This window comes from Haematobia irritans, chromosome 2 (assembly GCF_050003625.1).
Source record: "Haematobia irritans isolate KBUSLIRL chromosome 2, ASM5000362v1, whole genome shotgun sequence".
NCBI lineage: Eukaryota > Metazoa > Arthropoda > Insecta > Diptera > Muscidae > Haematobia > Haematobia irritans.
Genome location: NC_134398.1, coordinates 130,567,529 through 130,594,260, shown reverse-complemented (window position 1 = coordinate 130,594,260; position 26,732 = coordinate 130,567,529). Strand labels below are relative to the sequence as shown.

Sequence of the window (26,732 nt, the reverse complement as noted above, 5' to 3'; positions counted from 1 at the left end):
GGTCGTGGTGAAATTCTGAGTCAAATCTGTCCGTCCGTCTGTTGAAATCACGCTAACTTCCAAACGAAACAAGCTATCGACTTGAAATCTGGTATAAGTAGTTGTTATTGATGTAGGTCAGATGGTATTGCAAATAGGCCATATTGGACCACTTTTACGTATAGCCCCATACAAACCGACACCCAGATTTGGCGTGCGGAGCCTCTTAGAGAAGCAAATTTAATCCGATTCGGTTGAAATTTGGTACGTAGTGTTAGTATATGGTCTCCAACAACCATGCAAGAATTGGTTCATATCGGTTCATAGTTATATAGCCCCCATATAAATAAATGGATCCCCAGAAAAATATTTTTTTGTGTTGTAAGCCAGGAAGTTTTTCTCGAATTTGTACATTTAATTGGTCCAAAAGGTTGCAATAGTACTCTGAATTTATTGTTTTAGCCTTTTGCAGATAGTCAATCAATAAAATACCTTTGAAGTTCCAAAAAACCATAACCTTACCAGCCGATTGAATTGTTTTTGCCTTCTTTGGGGCACTTCCTCCACCTTCAGTCCATTGTTTGGATTGTTCTTTTGTCTCTGGAGTATAGGTGGATCCATGTCTCATAAACAGTTATGAAATGACGCTTCCATCCATTCTATTTCGCTTAAAACGATACAAACGAGCTTGAGAAATGTTCATTGTTATGCGTTTTTGCAGAAAGCTTTTTCATCTGTAGTTTTTCATGCAAAATTAAATGGACTCGATCATTTGAGATGCCCATGATATTAGCAATTTCACGCACTTTTATTCGTCGATCATTTAATTCCATATCATGCACTTTGGCTACAATTTCTGTTGTTGTTGCTGTTTGGACGTCCACTACGTGGTTCATCTTCAATGCGTGTACGACCACGTTTAAATTCAGCAACCCAAAAAAATTGCGGATGCATCTCTTTTGAACACATGTTTCTATATGAAGTTTCCGAACTGCCCTCGTAATTGAGATAGGTCCTCATAATTACCATTTTTTTCTACTGCAGTTACTCCAAGTAAAAGAAGAAAGAAAAATTAAAGTTTTTAACATTGGGTTTATTTCGATAGTGAAAGGGTTAAGAACATATTTTATACTTTGAAGTATCTGCTATAATGACCTGCAAAGCTTTGTTAATATATCGCAAATGTTAATTTTATCTACACGTACGAAAGAGGCTGTTTTTCATATGTTTGCATGTAAAAATCAAATGTTTGGATTTCAAATTTTTACCATATTATTTTTAAGTGCAAGTATATAATGTTCATAAACAAGCATAACATGTTTTGGAACACATATGTTAATATGTTAAAACATATTATGTTTGGAACATCAGATGCTATTAAATATAATATCTCTGGAAATATCTCTGTAAACATATTGTAGTTAAAAAATTTCGTATAAACATACATATGTTTAGAAACGTCAGAGAGAATAAAAAAATTTAGGAGAATATTTTTTTCCATTTCTTCGTAAATAATTCAATGAGTATCAAATGATGCAGTCTTAAAAACCCTTTTTTAAATTAATTATGTTACATTAGTCCACAGGATGACGCCTTTATAATTTATGGAACAGTTCTCACTTCAGCTATATAATAACTATAAAGTCTAAAAATTTAGCAACCTACACAATAAAAGTGTAGATTGCTGAAATGATTCGAAACTGGAATAAACTGTTTGGGTCCTAAAAATTATATGCTTAGGATGAAACATAACTTGTTTGCATACAACAAACAATTTGTTGTTTGAAAAAAATCTGAAAATATATATGCTTGAAGCAGAATATGTTTGGGAGTATATGTTACGGATGCGATTATTTTTAAGGGTGTAGCCCAGATTGACTCCCTAAAAAATTTCTTTACTTTAAAGAAGCAGCATCTTTGTTAAGGGAAGCTAACAGTTTATGGATCCAATAAACATTCTGTGAGTGCCTTTTTCAGGACTTCAAGCCAATTTAAAATGGAACTTCTCGACGACATAGTTCATTAACTATTAAGAAAGCATATGGAATTCTTGGTTTCATCAACAGATGGAGCAAGGAGTTCTCTGATCCGTCTGTAACAAAACTGTTATATATTTCGTTTGTGCTCTGTATACTAGAATATGCATCTGTGACTTGGGATCCTGTTTATGGAATTGTAGTAACGTTCCTAGTTATGAATACATAATCAAACTCCCAACGTTAAAGAGTCGCCGTACAATGCTAAATATTAGTTTCTTGTCTAATGTTATTCTCGGACAAACGGATTGCATCTATATTTTGAATAGGGTCCTTGTAAATGTTCCTCTGAGGCCGTCACGGAACTACCAGCTGCTTAAAATCCCTTTTACTCGGCCAATTCAATAAGTACTTCTTCTTACTGGACCTATCTGAAAATCATACTACATTAAGGCATAAAATAATTCTATTTTTAAATGCATAATGTTATTTGTAAATATGTATTTAAATAATTAGTCTATAAGCATTATTTAATCTATAGACTTAATAAAAAAGAGAACTATATTACAAAAATTTTATAAGTTAAAGGGTTAATAAAATGTCGCCAAAAGAAAATTTTGCTATTCTATGAAGTATTAAGCCAATATTGTATAGCCTTAAGAAAATCAAGCATTATATTTGTGGGAAAATTGAATTTATTGCAGATATTTTAATTTCGCCCACAACTGATACGTGATTGATAACTTTTGTTTTGTTTTCGTACATGCTCTCCAGAGCATCCAATTTAATTATTTTCTCATGTTTGTATTTTTCTTCTTCTTCTTCTTCTTTTCAATTTCAGTCAAATATTTTGTTTTCTCAATTTAGGTCCCACAAAGTGTTTCACTAGGCTTTTAGAGGCCTCCTGTGTTTTTATATGCGAGTGTGCCATAGCTCATAGTTGGTATTGGTGTTTGTGAGTTGTTGTCATTGTTGCCTGTGATTGAAGAGATTTCAATTTCAATTAAAATCAAAAATTCAGCACGTCTACAAATATGTTGACAACACATCATTTGCCACATCTGCATCATCGTGGCAGTACGGCAGTGGAATTGGAAAAAATCACAAATTTAAATACGGTAAGTGAATATTAAATTAAGTTATTATGTGCGATGGTTGGGTGTATCGAATCGAACCCCATGGTCGATGGCGAAAATCCAATAGCATTCCAAACAAGCCATGATGAAAACAAAAGAATTTCCATTGAAGTTTATAAATATCAATTTTCACAAAACAATAGAAATTTGGTAGCCGTATGATTGATGTATGAGAAATGATATTCCGGGGAAAATCCATCATTTATAAATTACGTCTGAAAAATCAATGAGAGGAGATTAAAGTAAACATTTAAGTTAGGTAATCGCAAATAAGATTAAAAGAAAAAATAAAAACTAATTTAATGGGATTTTGTGAAGTCTCTTACGCAGGTTCTCAATTTAAGACAAAAAACAAGCAACAACTAATATCCGTAAGTCCAAACATGGTATGGCAGGATTTTAAGTGACAAAATTACACTGAAAACAAAATTCTGACCTAATATGAAACATTAAGCAACTTCAATTTTACTCAGAATGAACAATTCATTAAAATTGAGTCAACGGTTTAATTGATGTAACGAAACATTCTTAATGGGACAATGAAAATGTTCTTTTATATAACGAAAAGTTTCATTGTTTAAAAGAAAGACATTATAATAATGAAGTATATTATGGGAGGTACATCTAAATCTGAACCGATTCGGATGATATGGGTTGCAGGTTTGGTTGGTACCACAGAAAGTTACTTTGTGCTAAATTTCAGTACGATCGGTTAATAAATAAGGCTATTATGACCACACTGAAAAAAAGCATGCCCGGTTCCAAAAATGTTGTCTTTACTTTAAAAATTTTGGTATTGATTCCGAGCCAAAGAAGCGGAGAATACAAGTAAGGATACTTTTAAGACACAATTCTCTTTTAATTTTGGGTTTTGTGTACTTGCTTCTAGGAAGCAAATTTTATTTTTTCGCTTTTTCAGTTTTTTTTATACCCTCCACCATAGGATTGGGGTATATTAACTTTGTCATTCCGTTTGTAACACATCGAAATATGGCTCTAAGACCCCATAAAGTATATATATTCTGGGTCGTGGTGATATTCTGAGTCGATTTGAGCATGTCCGTCTGTTGAAATCACGCTAACTTCCGAACGAAACAAGCTATCGACTTGAAACTTGGCACAAGTAGTTGTTATTGATGTAGATCGGATGGTGTTGCAAATGGGCCATATCGGTCCACTTTTACGTATAGCCCCCATATAAACGGACCCCCAAATTTGGCTTGCGATTGCTCTAAGAGAAGCATTGCTCCGATCCGGCTGAAATTTGGTATATGGTCTCTAACAACCATGCAAAAATTGGTCCAATCGGTCCATAATTATATATAGCCCCCATATAAACCGATCCCCCGAATTGGCGTGCGGAGCGGAGAGAAGCAGATTTCATCCGATCCGGCTGAAATTTGGTACATGGTGTTAGTATATGGTCTCTAACAACCATGTAAAAATTGGTCCACATCGGTTCATAATTATATATAGCCCCCATATAAACCGATCCCCAGATTTGGCTTGCGGAACCTCTAAGAGAAGAAAATTTCATCCGTTCCGGCTGAAATTTGGTACATGGTGTCAGCATATGATCTCTAACAACCATGCATAATTATATATAGCCCCCATATAAACCGATCCCCCGATTTGGCGTACGGAGCCTCTAAGACAATGCAGAAATTTGTCCACATCAGCCCATAATTATATATAGCTCCCAGATAAACCCATCACCAGATTTGACCTCCGGAAGACTCTTGCAAGACTAAAATTCATCTGATTCAGTTGAAATTTGGAACGTGGTGTTAATATATGGCCTCAAACACCCATGGAAGAATTGGTCGAAATCGGTTCATAATCCCCAGATTTGACCTCCGGAGCCTCTTGTAAGAGTAAAATTCATCTGATTCGGTTGAAATTTGGTACGTGTTGTTAGTATACAGTATCCAACAACCAAGCAAAAATTGGTCTAAATCGGTACGTAATTATATATATAAACCAATTCCCAGATTTGACCTCCGGTGCCTTTTGGAGAAGCAAAATTCGTCCGATCTGGTTGAAATTTGGTGCGTGGTGGTATTATATGATATTTTACAACCATGCCAAAAGTGGTCCATATCAGTCCATAATCATATGGACTGATATCATCCGAGTCAGTTTAAATTTTGTACATTGTGCTAGTATATGGCCGTTAACAACCATGCCTAGCTAGGTCCATTATATATAGCCCTCAGATAAATCGATCCCCAATCAAACAAAAATTGGTCCATATCAAGTTCATAATTGTATATAGCCCCCATATAATAAGCGACCCCCATATTTCAAATCTGGCTCTCTACACTGAAAAAAAGCATGCCACGTTCCAAAGATTTTGTCTTTACTTTAAAAATTTTGGTATTGATTCCGAGCCAAAGAAGCGGAGAATACAAGTAAGGATACTTTTAAGACACAATTCTCTTTTAAATTTGGGTTTTGTGTACTTCTAGGAAGCAAATTTTAATTTTTCGCTTTATCAGGTTTTTTCTTCATATGCTATCAAAGTCCTTTAAAATCGTGTTAACGTCGTTTTTAATTTTCCAAATTAAGACTCGACTTCCAGTAGAAGTTATGCTATGTTCCAAGTAAAAAACATCTTTAATATAAAGTGTTGAAAACCATGTCCTATTTTTGAAAACATTTTTGCTTTGTAGTCAAGATGCGAAAAGGCAACAAATTTAAAGACAATTTCATTGATTTTAAAGAATTTTTCTGAATTATTAAAGTCAAGTTAACCTTAGCCCAAAACTTTTTTTCTTTCATATTACGATACCCATTTGTAACTGAAATCACTTAATTATAAGAACAATACGACTGCATTGAAAAGTTTATCGACTTTGGGACAAGGAAAAAGCTCTATATTAGGGAAATGCGTCTTCTATGCTAAGCAAAATTTGCATTCGTATTTTAAAGACATTAAATGTTTGACCTCCCGACACTATTTCTTTCAGTGCACATTTTGGTTATTTTTGGCTAAATTTGGGAAAATCGGCAAATACATTTATATGGGAGCTATAGCTAAATCTGAACCGATTTCGATGATTTTTTTGATTTCGATTTTCGATAATTTTGATTTTTCCATGATCATTGCGCCTTCTATACCATCAAGAAGTGAAAACGGTCCATATATGTAGGCCTTACAAAATGGACCGATAATAACTAAATCCGATACACGTTTTTATGAGTCTAAAATTCAGGCAAATAGCATAATAACTCTAACAACCATGCAAAAATTGGTCTACATCGGTCAATAATTATATATAGTCCCCACACCCAGAAAAAAGTGCCTTCGAAACTAAAGGAAAAAATTTTCATCAATATAGTTTATCCATTTTATTTCCATTAAGGTAAATTTTTGTGAAAAATAATAAAATTTACTCGTTTCAGTAAAAAAATCCTAAACTTTAAGCAGTTAGGAATAGTTCATTAACTAGAATAAGGCATGGAATTTTACTCATACTATTTTCTTCGCTGGGTATAAGAATTTACTACTGAAAAAGAAAATTTTATTCACCGATAACAAAGCATTCGTAAAAATAAACAAAAACCGAACTAAAACCAAGTTTCCTCAAAATTAGTAAAATTTCTTATAAAATGATAATTGCGACTTCCTTTATAATAGAAAGTTTTTCATACATACGAACAACACTTGGCATAGAAAAATATTTTAGTTCATTCGTACTAAGAAGTATGCAATCCTTTCAAAACTTAAGGAAACACACTTGTTAGAATATAGGAAATTTTCCTAAATTTCTATTGTCTACCGGAATCGATACCTGTCATCGTAATCGATGTGTTTGCGCGTGGGTGTAATCGATATATTTGCGCGTCGGTTGTTTTTTTAGTTGGAATCGCGTTGTTTTGGTATACGGAGAGATTCTTAAAAAATAATATGGTAAAATAATATAATAAATAACAAATAAAATATATAAAATATTTGTTATTTTAAATTAGTGAGAAAAATTTTCGTTTTTATACCCTCCACCATAGGATGGGGGTATATTAACTTCGTCATTCCGTTTGTAACACATCGAAATATTGCTCTAAGACCCCATAAAGTATATATATTCTGGGTCGTGGTGAAATTCTGAGTCGATCTAAGCATGTCCGTCCGTCCGTCCGTCTGTCCGTCTGTCCGTCCGTCCGTCTGTCCGTCTGTCCGGCTGTCCGTCCGTCTGTGGAAATCACGCTAACTTCCGAACGAAACAAGCTATCGACTTGAAACTTGGCACAAGTAGTTGTTATTGATGTAGGTCGGATGGTATTGAAAATGGGCCATATCGGACCACGTTTACGTATAGCCCCCATATAAACCGACCCCCAAATTTGGCTTGGGGAGCCTCCCGGAGCAGCAAAATTCATCCGATCCGGTTGAAATTTGGTACGTGGTCTAAGTGTACGGTCTCTAACAACCATGCAAAAATTGGTCCATATCGGTCCATAATTATATATAGCCCCCATATAAACCGATCCCCAGATTTGACCTCCGGAGACTTTTGGAGGGGCAAAATTCATCCGATCCGGTTGAAATTTGGTACCTGATGTTAGTATACGGCCTCTAACAACCATGCAAAAATTGGTCCATATCGGTCCATAATTATATATAGCTCCCATATAAACCGATCCCCAGATTTGACCACCGGAGCCTCTTGGAGGAGCAAAATTCATCCGATCCGGTTGAAATTTAGTACGTGGTCTTAGTATATGGTATCTAACAACCGCGCAAAATTTGGTCCATATCGGTCCATAATTATATATAGCTCCCATATAAACCGATCCCCAGATTTGACCTCCGGAGCCTCTTGGAGGGGCAAAATTCATCCGATCCGGTTGAAATTTGGTACCTGATGTTAGTTTACGGCCTCTAATAACCATGCAAAAATTGGTCCATATCGGTCCATAATTATATATAGCCCCCATATAAACCGATCCCCAGATTTGACCTCCGGAGCCTCTTGGAAGAGTTGAAATTTGGTACATGGTGTTAGTATATGGTATCTAACAACCGTGCAAAAATTGGTCCATATCGGTCCATAATTATATATAGTTCCCATATAAACCGTCCCCAGATTTGACGTCCGGAACCTCTTGGAGGAACAAAAGTCATCCGATACGGTTGAAATTTGGTACATTTTGTCAATATATGGCCTCTAACAGCCATGTAAAAATTGGTCCATATCGGTCTTTAGTTATATATAGCCGATGACTTATTACACAAAAATTGGTCCATATCGCCAAAAATAATCTACCAAAACTTTATTTCCATAGAAAATTTTGTCAAATTTTATTACTATAGAACGTTTTGTCAAAATTTCATTTCTATAGAAAGTTTTGTCAAAAGTTTATTTCTATACAAATGTTTGTCAAAATTTTATTTCCATAGAAAATTTTGTCAAAATTTTATTTCTATAGAAAATTTTGTAATCTACCAAAACTTTATTTACATAGAAAATTTTGTCAAAAGTTTATTTCTATAGAAATGTTTGTCAACATTTTATTTCTATAGAAAATTTTGTAAAAAATTTATTTCTGTAGAAAATTTTGTCAAAATTTTATTTCTATACAAAATTTTGTCAAAATTTTATTTCTATACAAAATTTTGTCAACATTTTATTTCTATAGAAATTCTTGTCAAAATTGTATTGCTATAGAAAATTTTGTCAACATTTTTATTCCATAGAAAATTTTGTCAACATTTTATTTCTATAGAAAATTTTGTCAAGTTTTTATTTCTATAGAAAATTTTGTCAAATTTTTATTTCTATAGAAAATTTTGTCAAAATTCTATTTCTATAGAAAATTTTGTCAAGGTTTCATTTCTATAGAAAATTTTGTCAAAATTTTATTTCTATAGAAAGATTTGTCAAACTAGATTATATACGTATTTAATCGGCCTTTTTTGTTTAATATATACCCCGTATGGGCTAACTTACAATTTAGAAGACAGTGTTAAAAAGTTTTACGATACCTTGCCATCGGCAAGTGTTATCGCAACCCAAGTAATTCGATTGTGGATGACAGCCTTTAGTAGAAGTTCCTACGCAATCCATGGTGGAGGGTACATAAGATTCGGCCTGGCCGAACTTACGGCCGTATATACTTGTTTTAAATAAATCTATCAATGTTCGTGATAGTGTATAAAGAAAGAAAACACCAGCAGAATAACAACCCTTTCATTTGTCTTCATTTTGGAATCTTCAATTATCAGGTAATATTCAGTGACGCTAACCTTTTGCAACAAAAATGTTTTATGATTTTTTATATTTGTAGGTATTGAAATTGTAAAAGGAGGACAAAATCATTAGGCAGCAACTTATTAAAAGTGAAAAGTACAAGAAGAAGAAAAAGTGCGTTTTACAGTTGATAATATCACACGGAAATTGGAAATAGTGGAATAATAAACTAATATTTCAAAGAGATTCGATGCTGTTGATTCTTAATAAATATATTCAATATATTAATAAAACATGTCTTTTATTGAAGATAAAATTGCTTATAGAAATAAATAAAATTGTATTTAAAAACGAAGGTAAGCAGTTCTAATTATTTTTACCACAAATATGTAAGATTTCAAATCGATGATTTGACAGTGGCATAGGAAAAGAGATATGTTTGTTTCGAATTTATTTCGGCAACAGCCGGCTATCAATGTAAAACCTTTTTTCGGAGGGTTCAAGTGTGGTTTTTGTTGGGTTTAATAAACTGCCTGAATTTATTCTGATAATTGGTTGATAGTTTTGCTGCAAGTAGAGGATGCTGATGAGGAATGTGGTAATTCCGAAACGTGCGTCCATCCAACCATCTTGCAGTCTATAGGGCTTTGCCCAAATAAATTTGACAAACATTCTTTTCCTCTGTTGGTTAAGCTACTCTTGTAGTTTAGTCAATGTATGGTTTTAAGCTGAAATAAAAAACAACAACAATGCTTAAAGAACAAAACCAACAATAACAAAACAAAACAAATGGAAAAAGAAGAGGAGGCACGCCCAAAATAAACCCAGCCATGTGAATTCAAATCGATGATTTGACAGTGGCATAGGAAAAGAGATATGTTTGTTTCGAATTTATTTCGGCATAAGCCGGCTATCAATGTAAAACCTTTTTTCGGAGGGTTCAAGTGTAGTTTTTGTTGGGTTTAATAAACTGCCTGAATTTATTCTGATAATTGGTTGATAGTTTTGCTGCAAGTAGAGGATGCTGATGAGGAATGTGGTAATTCCGAAACGTGCGTCCATCCAACCATCTTGCAGTCTATAGGGCTTTGCCCAAATAAATTTGACAAACATTCTTTTCCTCTGTTGGTTAAGCTACACTTGTAGTTTAGTCAATGTATGGTTTTAAGCTGAAATAAAAAACAACAACAAAATTTTATTTCTTTAGAAAATTTATGAAGCACCTCTTAGTTAGAGAGGAATATTTTGCAAAATCATCCAAAACATCAAGAATTCTACCAGTCAGTAAAAAATATGTAATTTTTGGTAGTATCGTGTTCATAGTTGTATATAGCCCCCATATAAAGCGACCCCCATATTTCAATTCTGGCTTTATAATTACCGCACAAGTATTCATATCGGTTCGCAATAATTTCAACCCTATATGTACCGGTTAAGAACTGTATATATACGTATTTATTCGGCCTTTGTTTTTCCTAATATATATCCCGCATGGACTAACTCAAGTAATTCAATTGTGTATGAGCGTCTTTAGTAGAAGTTTCTACGCAATCCATGGTGGAGGGTACATACATTCGGCCTGGCCGAACCTACGGCCGTATATACTTATTTTAAGTTAATTTGTGCACAAATAATCAAACATGAAACCATTTTACATAGTTAAAAAAATATTGTTATCTCACATTGCATTGTAACATCTCTAAAATGCTTTTGAGGAAATTTAATTTTAGCCAAATCTAATTAAAATGTTCTACGCTTGTGATTTTTTTTTTCTCTTTATTTGAGCCTTATCTCGTACATTTCCTTGTACTCGAAATATATCCTATTGCCGGTCTAATTTGCTTAGTTTTGTACGTAAAATTCCGAATCCAGCTAACCTTGATATTCAATGGTAGAACTTTTGTATTCCATTTGTTTTTAATTAAATGGACCATCAACGGAATAAAACAGGATACTAAAGAAAATAATACGCTTGCAATTGAATGAAATTCATATTTGCAAAGGGGGAAACATGGTTAAGTAAAAATTAGGTACATGACATTATCCCTTTTGAGGGGAATTGAAATTTGTAAAGTAATCAGAGAACGTGGATTAAATATTAATTAAAATCATAGTTTTATGACAAACAGAAAACAAGTAAATAGTGAAACTAAAGAATCTTAACACAAATGTTTTCATAGTCTTAATTACAAGCTGTGGAACCTACAACTCATAATTGTATTTAGTCTATGAAATACATTTCCCACAGACTAGCAGTTAATTAGCAAAGTAAATGATATATACTAAAATAGAATTAAAACTATGTAGGAAAATTGAAAAATTTAAATCAATGTTATTATTAAAGTTTAAGTTATTAAATTCCATAAGTATTCTGAAAATCGGTTAGTGCAGAGTGGCAGCTCGATATTTCAGGCTAGTCTAATCAGTTCATTGTGATACCACAGTTGTAAACTTCTCCCTTATCACTGAGAGCTGCCCGATTCTATGGTAAGCTCAATGACAAGGGGTTTCCATTTTATAGGCGATTCCGAAATATCACTCGATCTGGACAGATTTGATAGACTTCTACAAAATCTATAGACTCAAAATTTAAGTCGGCTAATGCACTAGGGTGGAACACAATGTTAGTAAAAAACCAGTAAGGAAAGTCTAAAGTCGGGCGGGGCCGACTATATTATACCCTGCACCACTTTGTAGATCTAAATTTTCGATACCATATCACATCCGTCAAATGTGTTGGGGCTATATATAAAGGTTTGTCCCAAATACATACATTTAAATATCACTCGATCTGGACAGAATTTGATAGACTTCTACAAAATCTATAGGCTCAAAATTTAAGTCGGCTAATGCACTAGGGTGGAACACAATGTTAGTAACAAAATATGGGAAGCATTTAAATCTGGAGCAATTTTAAGAAAACTTCGCAAAAGTTTATTTATGATTTATCGCTCGATATATAAGCATTAGAAGTTTAGGAAAATTAGAGTCATTTTTACAACTTTTCGACTAAGCAGTGGCGATTTTACAAGGAAAATGTTGGTATTTTGACCATTTTTGTCGAAATCAGAAAAACATATATATGGGAGCTATATCTAAATCTGAACCGATTTCAACCAAATTTGGCACGCATAGCTACAATGTTAATTCTACTCCCTGTGTAAAATTTCAACTAAATCGGAGTTAAAAATTGGCCTCTACGGTCATATGAGTGTAAATCGGGCGAAAGCTATATATGGGAGATATATCTAAATCTGAACCGATTTCAACCAAATTTGGCACGCATAGCTACAATGCTAATTCTACTCCCTGTGCAAAATTTCAACTAAATCGGAGCAAAAAATTGCCCTCTGTGGTCATATGAGTGTAAATCGGGCGAAAGCTATATATGGGAGCTATATCTAAATCTGAACCGATTTCAACCAAATTTGGCACGCATAGCTACAATGCTAATTATACTCCCTGTGCAAAATTTCAACTAAATCGGAGCAAAAAATTGGCCTCTGTGGTCATTTGAGTGTAAATCGGGCGAAAGATATATATGGGAGCTATATCTAAATCTGAACCGATTTCAACCAAATTTGGCACGCATAGCTACAATGCTAATTCTACTCCCTGTGCAAAATTTCAACTTAATCGGAGCAAAAAATTGGCCTCTGTGGGCAAATGAGTGTAAATCGGCCGAAAGCTATATATGGGAGCTATATCTAAATCTGAACCCATTTGGCTGATATTTTGCAAATTTTTCGAGACTCATAAAATATTCGGATGTACGGAATTTGAGGAAGATCGGTTGATATACACGCCAATTATGACCAGATCGGTGAAAAATATATATGGCAGCTATATCTAAATCTGAACCGATTTTTTCCAAATTCAATAGGGATCGTCTTTGAGCCGAAACACGACCCCATACCAAATTTTAGGAAAATCGGACTAAAACTGCGAGCTGTACTTTGCACACAAAAATACATCAACAGACAGACAGACAGACGGACAGACAGACAGACAGACGGACATCGCTAAATCGACTCAGAATTTAATTCTAAGACGATCGGTATACTAAACGATGGGTCTCAGACTTTTCCTTCTTGGCGTTACATACAAATGCACAAACTTATTATACCCTGTACCACAGTAGTGGTGAAGGGTATAAATATGGGAAACATTTAAATCTGAAGCAATTTTAAGAAACTTTCGCAAAATTTATTTATGATTTATCGCTCGATATAACATATATGTATTAGAAGTTTAGGAAAATTAGAGTCATTTTTACAACTTTTCGACTAAAGGGTGATACGGTCAAAATTTGGTCAAGGGAAAACGCGTGTAAATCGGTGAAATCGTTTATTTTAAAAAATCAAATTAAATTTCATAATTATATATAGCCCCCATATAAACTGATCCCCAGATTTGGCTTGCGAAGTTTCCAAGAGAAGCAAATTTCATCCAAGCTGGTTGTAATTTGGAACATGGTGTTAGTATATGATCTTTAACAACCGTGCCAGAATTGGTCCATATCGGTCCATAATTATATATAGCCCCCATATAAAACCCAGATTTGACCTTCGGAGCCTCTTGGAGGAGCAAAATTCATCCGATCTGGTTCAAATTAGGAACGTGGTGTTAGAATATGGTCGCTAACAACCATACCAAAATTGGTCCAATCACACAAAAATTGGTCCATATCGGTTCATAATCATGGTTGCCACTAGAGCCAAAAATAATCTACCAAAATTTTATTTCTATAGAAAATTTTGTCAAAATTCTACTTCTATAAAAATTTTGTCAAAATTTTATTTCTAGAGAAAATTTTGTTAAAATTTTATTCAGTTCATAATGAAATGTTCATCATTTTCAAAATTGTATTTCTATAGAAAATTTTGTCAAAATTTTATTTCTATAGAAAATTTTGTTCAAATTTATTCTGTTCATGATCAAATAATCTACCAAGATTTTATTTCTATAGAAAATTTTGTCAAAAGTTTATTTCTATATAAAATTTTGTGAAAATTTTAATTTTATAGCAAATTTTGTTAAAATTTTAACAAAAATTTTATTTTTGTTAAAATTTTATTTCTGTAGAAATTTTTGTCAAAATTTTCTTTCTATAGAAAATTTTGTCAAAATGTTTATTTCTATATAAAATTTTGTGAAAATTTTAATTTTATAGAAAATTTTGTTAAAATTTTATTTCTGTAGAAATTTTTGTCAAAATTTTATGTCTACTTTGTCAAGTTTATTTCTATAGAAAATTTTGTTAAAATTTTATTTCTGTAGAAATTTTTGTAAAAATTTTCTTTCTATAAAAAATTTTGTCAAAATTTTTATTTCTATAGAAAATTTTGTGAAAATTTTATTTCTATAGAAATTTTTGTTAAAATTTTATTTCTGTAGAAAATTTTGTCAAAATGTTATGTCTACTTTGTCAAACTGAATTATATACGTATTGGATCGTTCTTTTTTGATTTAATATATACCACGTATGGACTTACATACAATTTAGAAGATGGTGTTAGGAGGTTTTAAGATACTTTGCCATCGGCAAGCGTTACCGCAACTTAAGTAATTCGATTGTGGATGGCAGTGTTTAGAAGAAGTTTCTACGCAATCCATGATGGAGGGTACATAAGCTTCGGTATGGCCGAACTTACGGCCGTATATACTTGTTCAAGTTCAATTAGTATAAAATTCAGGAAAAATATTCAGTTAGGCTTTCGCTTTTCCAAATCCGAATTGCCGGGCCTCACGCTTGACACCTGCCATCAGATTTTGTACAGCCACCTTGTCCACCTTCTTCGCCGCAGAAAGCCAGTTTGCCTTGAACTGCTGCTCGTCCTTAGCAGTTTTTTTGGTCTTCTTTAGGTTCCGCTTGACAAATAGCACAGTATTTCTCAATTGGGCGGAGCTCTGGCGTGTTGGGAGGGTTCTTGTCCTTGGGAACCACCTGCACGTTGTTGGCGGGGTACCACTCCATGGCCTTTTTACCGTAATGGCAAGATGCCAAATCCGGCCAAAATAGTACGCAACAAATCGTGTTTCTTCAGGAAAGTCAGCAGACGTTTATTCAAACACTCTTTCACGTAAATTTCTTGGTTGACAGTCCCGGAAGCTACGAAAATGCTGCTTTTCAAGCCACAGGTACAGATGGCTTGCCAAACCAGATATTTCTTTGCGAACTTTGACAGTTTTATGCGCTTGAAAATATCTGCCGTTTTGCCGTATAAAACTCCTGTCCCCGGAAGCTGCTTGTAGTCGGCTTTGACGTAGGTTTCGTCGTCCATTACCACGCAGTCAAACTTCGTCAGCATCGTCGTGTACAGCCTCCGGGATCGCGCTTTGGCCGTCGTATTTTGTTTATCATCGTGATTTGGAGTCACTACCTTCTTGTAAGTCGATATTCCGGCTCGATACACGGTTGTAGACGATACACCCAGCTTATTTTCGGCATCTCGGAGAGAGAGGTTAGGGCAACTCTCTTTGTCGTCTCAGCGGCTTCCGGTTTTCGATTTCCCCCCGATCCAGACTTCCTGGCTGTCGACAAACGTTCCCCAAACACTTTAATTACATTTGTAACGGTTGATTTGGCAACTTTTAGCGATTTTGCCAGCTTTGCGTGCGACTAGCTCGGAGCAAAATTTTGATACGCTGCTCTTCTTGCTTGGACGGCATTTTGACAACTGAAGAGTGAATTCCAAAATCAAAATAGGAGCAACATTCTACACACACACCTTCAAAATGAGGGGTGTTTATAGCCTTCACCACTACTGTGGTACAGGGTATAATAAGTTTGTGCATTTGTATGTAACGCCAAGAAATAGTGGTCATAGACCCATCTTTTAGTATACCGATTGGCTTAGAATTAAATTCTGAGTCGATTTAGCGATGTCCGTCTGTCTGTCTGTCCGTCCGTCTGTCTGTATATGTAATCTTGTGCCACAAAGTACAGCTCGCAATTTAAGTCCGATCGTCCTCAAATTTGGCATAGGGCCGTTTCTTGGGACAGAGACAATCGCTATTGGTTTTGGAAAAAATCGGTTCAGATTTAGATATAGCTGCGATATATATTTATCCCCGATTTGGTCATAGTTGGCGTGTTTATCAACCGATTTTCTTGAAATACCGTACATCCAAATATTTTATGAATCTGGAAAATCCTGCAAAATATCAGCCAAATCGGTTCAGATTTAGATATAGCTCCCATATATATCTTTCGTCCGATTTAGACTTATATGACCACAGAGGCCAAAGTTTACTACCGATCTTCGTGAAATTTTGCACAGTGGGTAGAATTGACATTCTACCAATGCTTGGTAAATTTCATTGAAATCGGTTCAAATTTAGATATAGCTCCCATATATATCTTTCGTCCGATGTGGACTTATATGGCCCCAAAAGCAAGAGTTTTGTCCTGATTTGCTTCAAATTTTGCACAACGAGTATATTAAATAGTATCGCTAAGTGTGTTAAATTTTGTTAAAATCGGTTCAGATTTAGATATAGCTCACATATATATCTTTCCGCCCGATTTAGACTTATATGGTATCAAATGCCAGAGTTTTTGCCCTGACTTACTTCAAATTTTGCACACGCGGTACTTTTAACGATACTATTGTATGTGCCAAATATGGTAAAAATCGATTCAGATTTAGATATAGCTCCCATATATATCATTCGTCCGATTTGAACTTATATGGCCTCAAAATCCAGGGTTTTGCCGTGATTTGCTTCTAATTTCGCACAAGGAGTACGTTTAGTAGTATCGGTACTTGTGCCAAATTTGGTTGAAATCGGTTCAGATTTAGATATGGTTCCCATATATATTTTCCGTCCGATTTGCACTCATATGACCAGGGGGCCAAAGTTATACTCCCATTTACGTGAAATTTCGCATAGATAGCAGAATTATTATTCTAACTGTACATGTCAAATTTAGTCAAAATCGGTTCAGATTATATATAGCTCCCATATATGAGTACACCAGAGTTGAAGAAATATGGTAGACTGTTACATATTTTAGTCCCATTTTCAATGGAAGTTTCCTCCAATTAACTGGATAGCGTTAGCCGAATTAAATTTTAATTCTAGAGATTTTGTAGAAGTAAAAAAATTGTCTCCTTTATATAGCTTCCTGCAAATGTGAAGTAGTTGAGATGGTAACATAAATTGTGGCCTACATAGGGGTGAAGGGTATAATATAGTCGGCCCGGCCCGACTTTAGACTTTACTTACTTGTTTTTAAATGCAAAATCTAAAGAAATACGTCAAGTTTATATTGACCAAATTTTGACCGTAACACCCTTTAAGCAGTGGCGATTTTTTTTTAAATGTTGGTATTTTGACAATTTTTGTCGAAACCAGAAAAACATATATATGGGAGCTATATCTAAATCTGAACAGATTTCAACCAAATTTGACACGCATAGCTACAATGCTAATTTTACTCCCTGTGCAAAATTTCAATTTCAAATTAAATCGGAGTAAAAGATAGGCCACTGTGGTCATATGAGTGTAAATCGGGCGAAATATGTATATGAGAGCTATATCTCAATCTGAACCGATTTCAATCAAATTTGGCACACATGACTATATAATTTATTGTTCTCCTGGTGCAAAATTTCAAGCAAATTAGGGTAAAACTCTGGCTTCTGGGGTCATATAAGTCTATAAAGGGCGAAAGATGTATATGAAAGCTTTATCTTAATCTGAACCGATTTCAATCAAATTTGGCACACATGACTATATAACTTATTGTTCTCCTGGTGCAAAATTTCAAGCAAATTAGGGTAAAACTCTGGCTTCTGGGGCCATATAAGTCCATATCGGGCGAAAGATATATATGGTAGCTATATCTAAATCTGAACCGATTTCAACCAAATTTTGTACACTTGACTATACGAGTTTTATGTTTGTGCAAAATTTCAAGCAAATCAAGGTAAAACTCTGGCTTCTGGGTCCATATAAGTGCATATCGGGCGAAAGATATATATGGGAGCTATATACAAATCTTTTTCTTCCAAAATCAATAAAGTTCTATTCTGACCCAAACCAGGAACTTGTGCCAAATTTGAAGGCGATTGGACTTAAAATACGACCTAGACTTTGATCACAAAAATGTGTTCACAGACAGACGAATTATAAGTTAGTGCATATGTTTCAAACACTAACTTTACCACAGTGGTCACTTACCACATGTCAAAAGAAATGACGAATATTATCTCGTAAATGTCCTACACACGGTATTGAACCACTGGGCAAACATTTCGGCTGCATACTGTGGATATTCTGTTGGGGCTCAGCACGCGTCACCCAAAAAAGGTTCCTCGCTTCATTTCTACCGCACAATGGCCACGACAACCTCCGGATCTTTTGGAGGGTAAGGTTGTTAAGGTTGGTCATCTCAAGACGGCGCTTCTCCGGGAATAGGCCAAAATGCTGCAGGGTCATTTTCGTCAATCCTATAATATCATATATATATCGATTACTCTGTATATCCATTTCATCTAATTTCTAAGTATTATAAACGAAATTGTAATTTGTATACACCTTCAGAACATGCACAGAAAGAAATATATAACAAAAATACATCCAATTAAAAGTTGATTGAAATAGACAACTTTATCAGTAAAACAATTAACAAATAAAAAATAAAGTCAGTTATGAAAATTATTGGAAATGTTTACGTTTTTAATAAACACGATTAAAATTCAATTCACTTTTGTCATCAAGTTCAATTAAATATTTAACCGAATCGATTACAAAATTATTTAAAAGTATTGAAGAAATCATTTAAATTTTTAACCAAGTAATCTTTTTATGAATTATTAATTCTTGATCTATCGTTTTCGTGATTGACGGAATTTCAATTATAAAATGAAATGGATCAAATAATTTCGTGATTAAATTAGAAAGAAAATCTTATCTTTCTTTGAATAGGATTAAAAATTTCTCTAAATTCAGATTAGCATACAATTATAATTAAAGAATTTTATTTTTCGTTTTTTTTTTTTTTTTTTTTTTTTTTTTGTTTATATATCCAAAGTAATCTCCACCTATACGTAACCTTTTGTGAATACCATGAAAACTCTCAAAGTTTACCATTCGTTTGAAATTCAAATATAAATCAACTTTGAAAACATTTTCCTTGTAATTCTTTATCAATAAATTGGGCTTAATCAACAAAAATGCTTCAACATTTAGTTTACAGGAGTCAGCGAAAAAGTTTAAATAAAAATACAAAAAGAGCAAAGCAAAAAACAAACAGCATGGCATCTAACATATTGGCAAACGCTTACCTTTTGTCAGGATAGAAAGTAAAAATGTTCAAAGGTTTTCCTCGAATTTTCATAGTATAGAATTTTATTCTGTAATGGGCTTCGAATACGTGCATATCGAATATGCTAAATGCCATATCCAATTACCGAAATTGCTAACAAAAGAATATGAAAATGATTCCATGGAAAATATACGCTTCTTTGTCACTTTAATCTTTATGTCAGACAAATTAATATTCTTTGGAGATATTTTCATTTTTTTTTTGCCTACCCTCAAAATGAGGGTTAAGTAGTAATACAAATTCTTTTGGGGCACCAAAGAACACATGTTTTAATAACGTTTATTAACAATGGGTTGAACTTATTGGTTGCCCATTTCAAAGTCAAAGAACATGGTGGCGTATGATGAACGAAAAAAGGGCTGGTTTGATAGTTGCATGACTTATTCATCATACGTCATGGTGGCCGTCTATATTGGCATACCTTTATATCGTATTTATGGCATAAATAAATCCTTATTATGATACATGTTTGAGCAATGATTGACAGTATACGAATATGAGCAATGATTGACAGTATACGAATATGTCTAAAAAAAGAAATCAACCCTTGTTAAATCTGACACTTATGAAGTTCTTTTGATAATAAAATAGTAATATTGAATAATCAAGAAAACCTTTTTCGAAAATTCGAAATAATTTCAAAATTCAACTAATTATACCCTAAACCACATAGTGGTCGGGGTATAATAACTTTTCTCTGCCAAAAACTCCTCAACCTCATGAGTCGATGTAGCGCTAGGTGTCAATGTCAGTCTGATCATATATTTGCTGTTCGCAGGATAACGGTCGCAATTATTAACCCATTTTGAAGAAATTTGGCCAGGGTGATTTTTGTACACGAGAACGAAATCTATTGAATTTGGTAGAAATAGGGTCAAATTTAGATATAAGTATCACCCGATTTTGAAAAATGGGGCCACGCTGTGCTTTTTATACCCACCACCATAGAATGGTGACGGGGGGTATAATAAGTTTGTCATTCCGTTTGTAACACATCGAAATATCGATTTCCGACTACATAAAGTATATATATTCTTGATCAGGAAGAAATTGTAGGACGATTTAACCATGTCCGTCTGTCCGTCTGTCCGTCTGTCTGGGTGTCTGTCTGTCTGTTGTAATCACGCTACAGTCTTCAATAATGAAGCAATCACGCTGACATTTTGCACAAGCTCGAAGTTGGGCTATATCGGTCCATGTTTTGGTATGGTCCCCATATAAACCGACATCCTGATTTGGGGTATTGGGCTTATAGAAACCGTAGCTTTTATCCAATTTGCCTGAAATTGGAAATCTAGAGGTTTTTTAGGACCATAAATGGAGTGCCGAAAATGGTGAGTATCGGTCCATGTTTTGGTATAGCTCCCATATAGACCGATTCCCGATTTTACTTCTTGGGCTTCTAGAATCCGAAGTTTTTATCCAATTTGCCTGAAATTGGATATCTGGAGATATTTTTGGACCATAAAGAGGTGTGCCGAAAATGGTGAGTATTGGTCCATGTTTTCATATATCCCCCATATAGACCAATCTCCCGATTTCACTTCTTGGACTTATAGAAACTGTAGTTTTCATCCAATTTGCCTGAAATTGGAAATCTAGAAGTATTTTATGACCATAAAGAGGTGTGTCGAAAAGGGCGTGTATTGGTTCATGTTTTGGTATATCCCCAATATAGACCGATCTCCGGATTTTATTTCTTGGGATTATAAAAACCGTAGTTTTTATCCAATTTGCATGAAATTCCAAATCTAGAATTATTTTTGGTCCATAAAGAGATACGCCGAAAATGGTGAGTATCGGTCAATGTTTTAGTATAGAACCCATGTAGACCGATCTCCCAATTTTACTTTTTGTGTTTGTAGAAGCCGTTGTTGTTGGAGGTTGTTTAGGACTATAAATAGGTGTACAAGAAATGATTTTATTGTTTGGGATTCTAAAAACTGTAGTTTTTATCCAATTTGCATCAAATTCGAAATCTAGAATTATTTTAGGACCATAAAAAGGTGTGCCGAAAACGGTGAGTATCGGTCCATGTTTTAGTATAGCCCCCATAAGAACGATTTCCCGATTTAACTCCTTGGGTTTCTAGAAACCGTAGTTTTTATCCGATTTGCCTGAAATTTCACTTCTTGAGGGTATAGAAGGCGCACTGATCATGAAAATAGCTTGAAACTCAATGTAAAACTTCTAGATTTTACTTCTCGAGTGAAAACCTACAGATTTAATATTTCAAATCAAGACGTTATTTTATAATTTTCTTGCACACTTACAAGAGATGTTAATGATGCCTCTAAAACTCAAACAAAAATGGTTCTTACAAATCCAGAATCTGATATAGTCTTCATAGGTAAAATCTTTAAATTTATCTTCGGGAAGTGTACTGGTTGAACTGTTCTGCTTGATTTGTCCTCAAACTCCTTGAAATTTCAAAGGAAACCCTAATATTTAATTCATGGTGGCGGGTATTTAAAATTCGGGTATTTAATATTCGAACTTACGGCCGTATATACTTGTTTTACTTTTATCTTTACCTCAAGACGTTTTTATTAGTAGTATTAGCCAATTTTTTTTTTATCGAAAATTCAACGTCCGTCGGCCTAAAAATAAATCTACTACGTTCAAAACACTGACACTTTGTTAAAATTTTGCAAAAAAAACGAAATAAATTGTGGAACTCATATCTCGCAAACCATAAATATATAAATTATGTTGATTTCTTTATCCGTTAAAAAGTTGCAGAACTATTTCCATCGCTATATCAACTCAGAATTAGAGGCATGATACACGTGAATAACACACCCACGCAAGATATTTTTTGGTAAGACTCACACTCACGAAAAATGTCTGAATTAAACTCGTAAGCGTTTTATGTTCTGGAGTGGGACTATTTTCGTGAGTGGATTTCTCCGAAATTTGTTACTCACGCCGTTAAAAAGTTGCAGAATTATTTCCATCGCTATATCAACTCAGAATTAGAGGCATGATACACGTGAATAACACACCCACGCAAGATATTTTTTGGTAAGACTCACACTCACGAAAAATGTCTGAATTAAACTCGTAAGCGTTTTATGTTCTGGAGTGGGACTATTTTCGTGAGTGGATTTCTCCGAAATTTGTTACTCACGCCGTTGCCATCTCGGCTCAGTCCGATATAGATTCATATGACCACCGGAGGCCAAAGTTTCATTTATCGTAAATTTTGCACTAAGGGCAGAATTAACATTTTAGAAAAATGTGTCAAATTTGGTTTAAATCTGTTAATATTTTGATATAGCTCACATCAGGCATGCGATTGAGGGGAATATGTTAGAATATTTCATATTCTGTTCCCATTTTCAATGGGATTTTACTCTAATTTATTTTATTTATTTTACACAGAGAATAGATTAGACATTATATTCAAGTGTATCGAATTTGATTCTACAGATTAGGAAAATATGGCCAAAATACCCATATTTTATACAAAATTCTGTGATGTTGTACTCAAATCCTTCACACTGTAAGGCCAGATTTTCCACAGAACGGTTGAGATTTAGAAAAGGCTCCATCTTGTGTGAAAGTCACCCGATTCGGCCAAATCTTGTCTCAAAACCCACAATTGACGCCCTATCTCGGCGATATTCAGCCCATATCCTTATAAATAAAATTGCCATTACTAAGAAATTTCAAGCTGTTATCCGATTTAAATTTTAATAATATAGAATTTGTAAGAGAAATACAATTGTACCTTTATGCTGTTACCAATAAATTTGATGGATTTGAGATGCTACAAAAAATTTTGGTCTACACATTAGTGAAGGGCCCCCTCACTTTAGACCTTACTTACTTGTTTTATGTATGAAAATAAAATATTATTATTTTTTGTTTATTCCACAGCTACCTAAGCTTATGTTTAAAGAGAGTTATTTATTTTTTATTTATCTATCAAAAATAGTTGTCTAAAATTCATTTATTTATAATGTGGTCATATTGCCTTTGAGTGCGTTAACCTATGAATGATAACACAAATAAACTAAAGGACCAAATAGTTCTAGCCATACATAAATATTATCGTATATCGCTAACGCATTGACATATTTCTTTTTTGTTTTTGTTTTTCTTCTACGAATATCTCGAGTCGATATATTTCTTGGGAAGCAGATTAAATCCTCACACCCTAATAGTAAAAGTGCCAACAAAAATTGTTATACAAATAGCGATAACACCAATATGTGTATAGCCAAACACAATATAAATATTTATCACAAAAAAAAAAAAACGAGGGAATATTGACATCATTTTTTTACTTTTAACGACTCCATGTAGGAGGACTATTCATACTTTATACCATGGAATAAGCTAAGCAAAACAAATTGGGAAATTTAAAGAGAAATCCTTTCATAAAGTCAAAATATTTATGTTGAAATTTAATAAATTCCAATAAGGGGTGTTGGAAGTTACATAAATGTGGGTGGATAGGTATGTATTTTGTATTTTTATTAGCCCCATAGTCTATGGAAATTTCGAATGGAATACAGGTGCATAATTCCTCGGAATAAGTTATTTGATTACATTTCTACACACAAAACTTTTCCCGCAAAAAATACGTTTGAGGGGGGAATTTATTGCAAAAAAAAAAATGTTTATCGTTTTGAATGAAAAACTAAATGTACGTTATTTGTTTTCCACTTTTATGGTCATTAATGTATTATTGTGTCTAAGTTAGTCAAGCGAAAATTTACCAGATAAAAAGAATTAAAAATTTTAATATGGTAATATACTGAACCTATAAAAAATGAATTAAAGTTACGTAGTACTATGGAAAAAGTTTTGTGCCTAAATTAAATAAAAATAAATTCAAAATTTAATAATTGTACACAGAATGTACAATTTTCCGGCTTGGTCTTCTGAAAGTGGGCCATTTCGGTTTTACAGAAGCTCGGAAAATGTAAGGAGTGTTAAGTAAAAGAAAAGCAAAAGAAATAGAACAAAGACAGATTTCGGATTCAGCGTGAATATTTGTATCAAATACAAAAATTGTGATTTCAATTACTTTTGTATAGAGCAAATAGCACAATGGAACATATTGGCAGCAAAAATATTTTCTCGCCAAACATAAGTATATAATGTCCAAGAAAATAACATAGTTACGACAAATATTTAACATGTTCACCGTCAAAAAAAAAACCATTTTGCTTTTGGAGGTGATCATATTCCTTCTCTGTGTGAGCTTGGCTAAAAACTCGTGTTTAGATAATGTAGCGCTGTATCCATACATTACAATTGCATACCATGTTTTATTTGCGGATTATTTCCACTAGGATAGCAATATATTTACCCTCCACCATAGGATGGGGGTATATTAAGTTTGTCATTCCGTTTGTAACACATCGAAATATTGCTCTACGACCCCATAAAGTATATATATTCTGGGTCGTGGTGAAATTCTAAGTCGATCTAAGCATGTCCGTCCGTCCGTCCGTCTGTTGAAATCACGCCAACTTCTGAACGAAACAAGCTATCGACTTGAAACTTGACACAAGTAGTTGTTATTGATGGTATTGCAAATGGGCCATTTCGGACCACTTTTACGTATAGCCCCCATATAAACCGACGCTCAGATTTGGCTATCTGAGCCTCTTGGAGGAGCAAAATTCATCCGATCCGGTTGAAATTTGGTACATGGTGTTAGTATATAGTATATGGTAACAACCATGCCAAAATTGGTCCATATAGGTCCATAATTATATATAGCCCCTATATAAACCGATCCCCAAATTTGGATTGCGGAGCCTCTAAGAAAAGAAAATTTCATCCGATCTGGCTGAAATTGGGTACATGGTGTTAGTATATGGTCTCTAACAACCATGTAAAAATTGGTTCACATCGGTCGATAAATATATGTAGCCCCCATATAAACCGATCCCCGGATTTGGCCCCCGGATCCTCTAAGAGAAGCAAATTTCATCCGATCCGGCTGAAATTTGGTACATGATGTAAGTATATGGTCTCTAACAACTACGCAAAAATTGGTCCACATTAGTACATACGTAATTATATATAGCCCCCATATAAACCGATCCCCAGATTTGATCTCCGGAGCCTCATGTACGAGCGAAATTAATCCGATTTGGTTGAAATTTGATACGTGGTGTTAGTATAGGGTCTCTAACAACCATGCAAAAATTGGTTCATATCGGTCCATAATTATATGTAGCCCCCATTTAAACCGATCCCAGGTTTGACCTCCGGAGCTCTTGGTGGAGCAAAATTCATCCGATCCCGCTGAAATTTGGTACGTGGTGAAATTTGGTACATTGCGCTAGTATATGGCCGCTAACAACCATGCCAAAATTGGTCCATATAGGTATATAGGTATATAGTCAATCCCCAAGAATAATCTACCAATTTTATTTCTATAGAAAATGTTGTCAAAATTTTGTACTATACAAAATTTTGTCAACATTTAATTTCTATAGAAAATTTTGTCAAAATTTCATTTCTATAGAAAATTTTGTCCAAATTTTATTTCTATAGAAAATTTTGTCAAATTGAATTATACACGTATTTAATCGGCCTTTTTTATTTTTGTTTAATATATACCCCGTATGGACTAACATACAATTGAGAAGACGGTGTTAAGAAGTTTTAAAATACCTTGCAATCGGCAAGTGTTACCGCAACCCAAGTAATTCGATTGTAGATGACAGTCTTTAGTACAAGTTTCTATGCAATCAATGGTGGAGAGTTCATAAGATTAGGCCTGGCCGGACATACGGCCGTATATACTTGTTTGTATTTATTTATTTGTATTTTCTTTACCTAGCAACTTCATAGGCAGCGTTGAGATTCAATTTGTTTTTTGCAACATTGATTGGCGACATTGATTTATTTTTTCATTTTATTATGGCAATAATTAATTTTTGTTTCGATTCATTTTTTTCTGTGGAAAAGGTATTGTCCTAATATAAAAGACTATACTACTTAATTGTTACAACATGACATTTAGACAATATTAGGCACAAATTTCCTCGAAACTAAAAAAAATTAGAATTAATGAAGAAAACGATTTTCTTCAAATTTAGTATACGAATCTTTCAAAAATTTTTTCTTATATTAAAGAAACATA

At 33.9% G+C, this 26,732-nt stretch overlaps 1 protein-coding gene across 1 annotated transcript in view; it reads left to right on the top strand.

Moving 5' to 3' along the window:
• Positions 1-2,823: 2,823 nt before the first annotated feature.
• Positions 2,824-26,732, top strand: part of dcma (decima) — a 482,124-nt gene continuing 458,215 nt past the window's right edge. Inside the window, exon 1 of the mRNA XM_075293823.1 lies at positions 2,824-3,073. Within this exon, the coding sequence (XP_075149938.1) occupies positions 2,990-3,073 (84 nt within the window). The 5' untranslated portion in view covers positions 2,824-2,989. The remainder of the gene's footprint in view (positions 3,074-26,732) is intronic.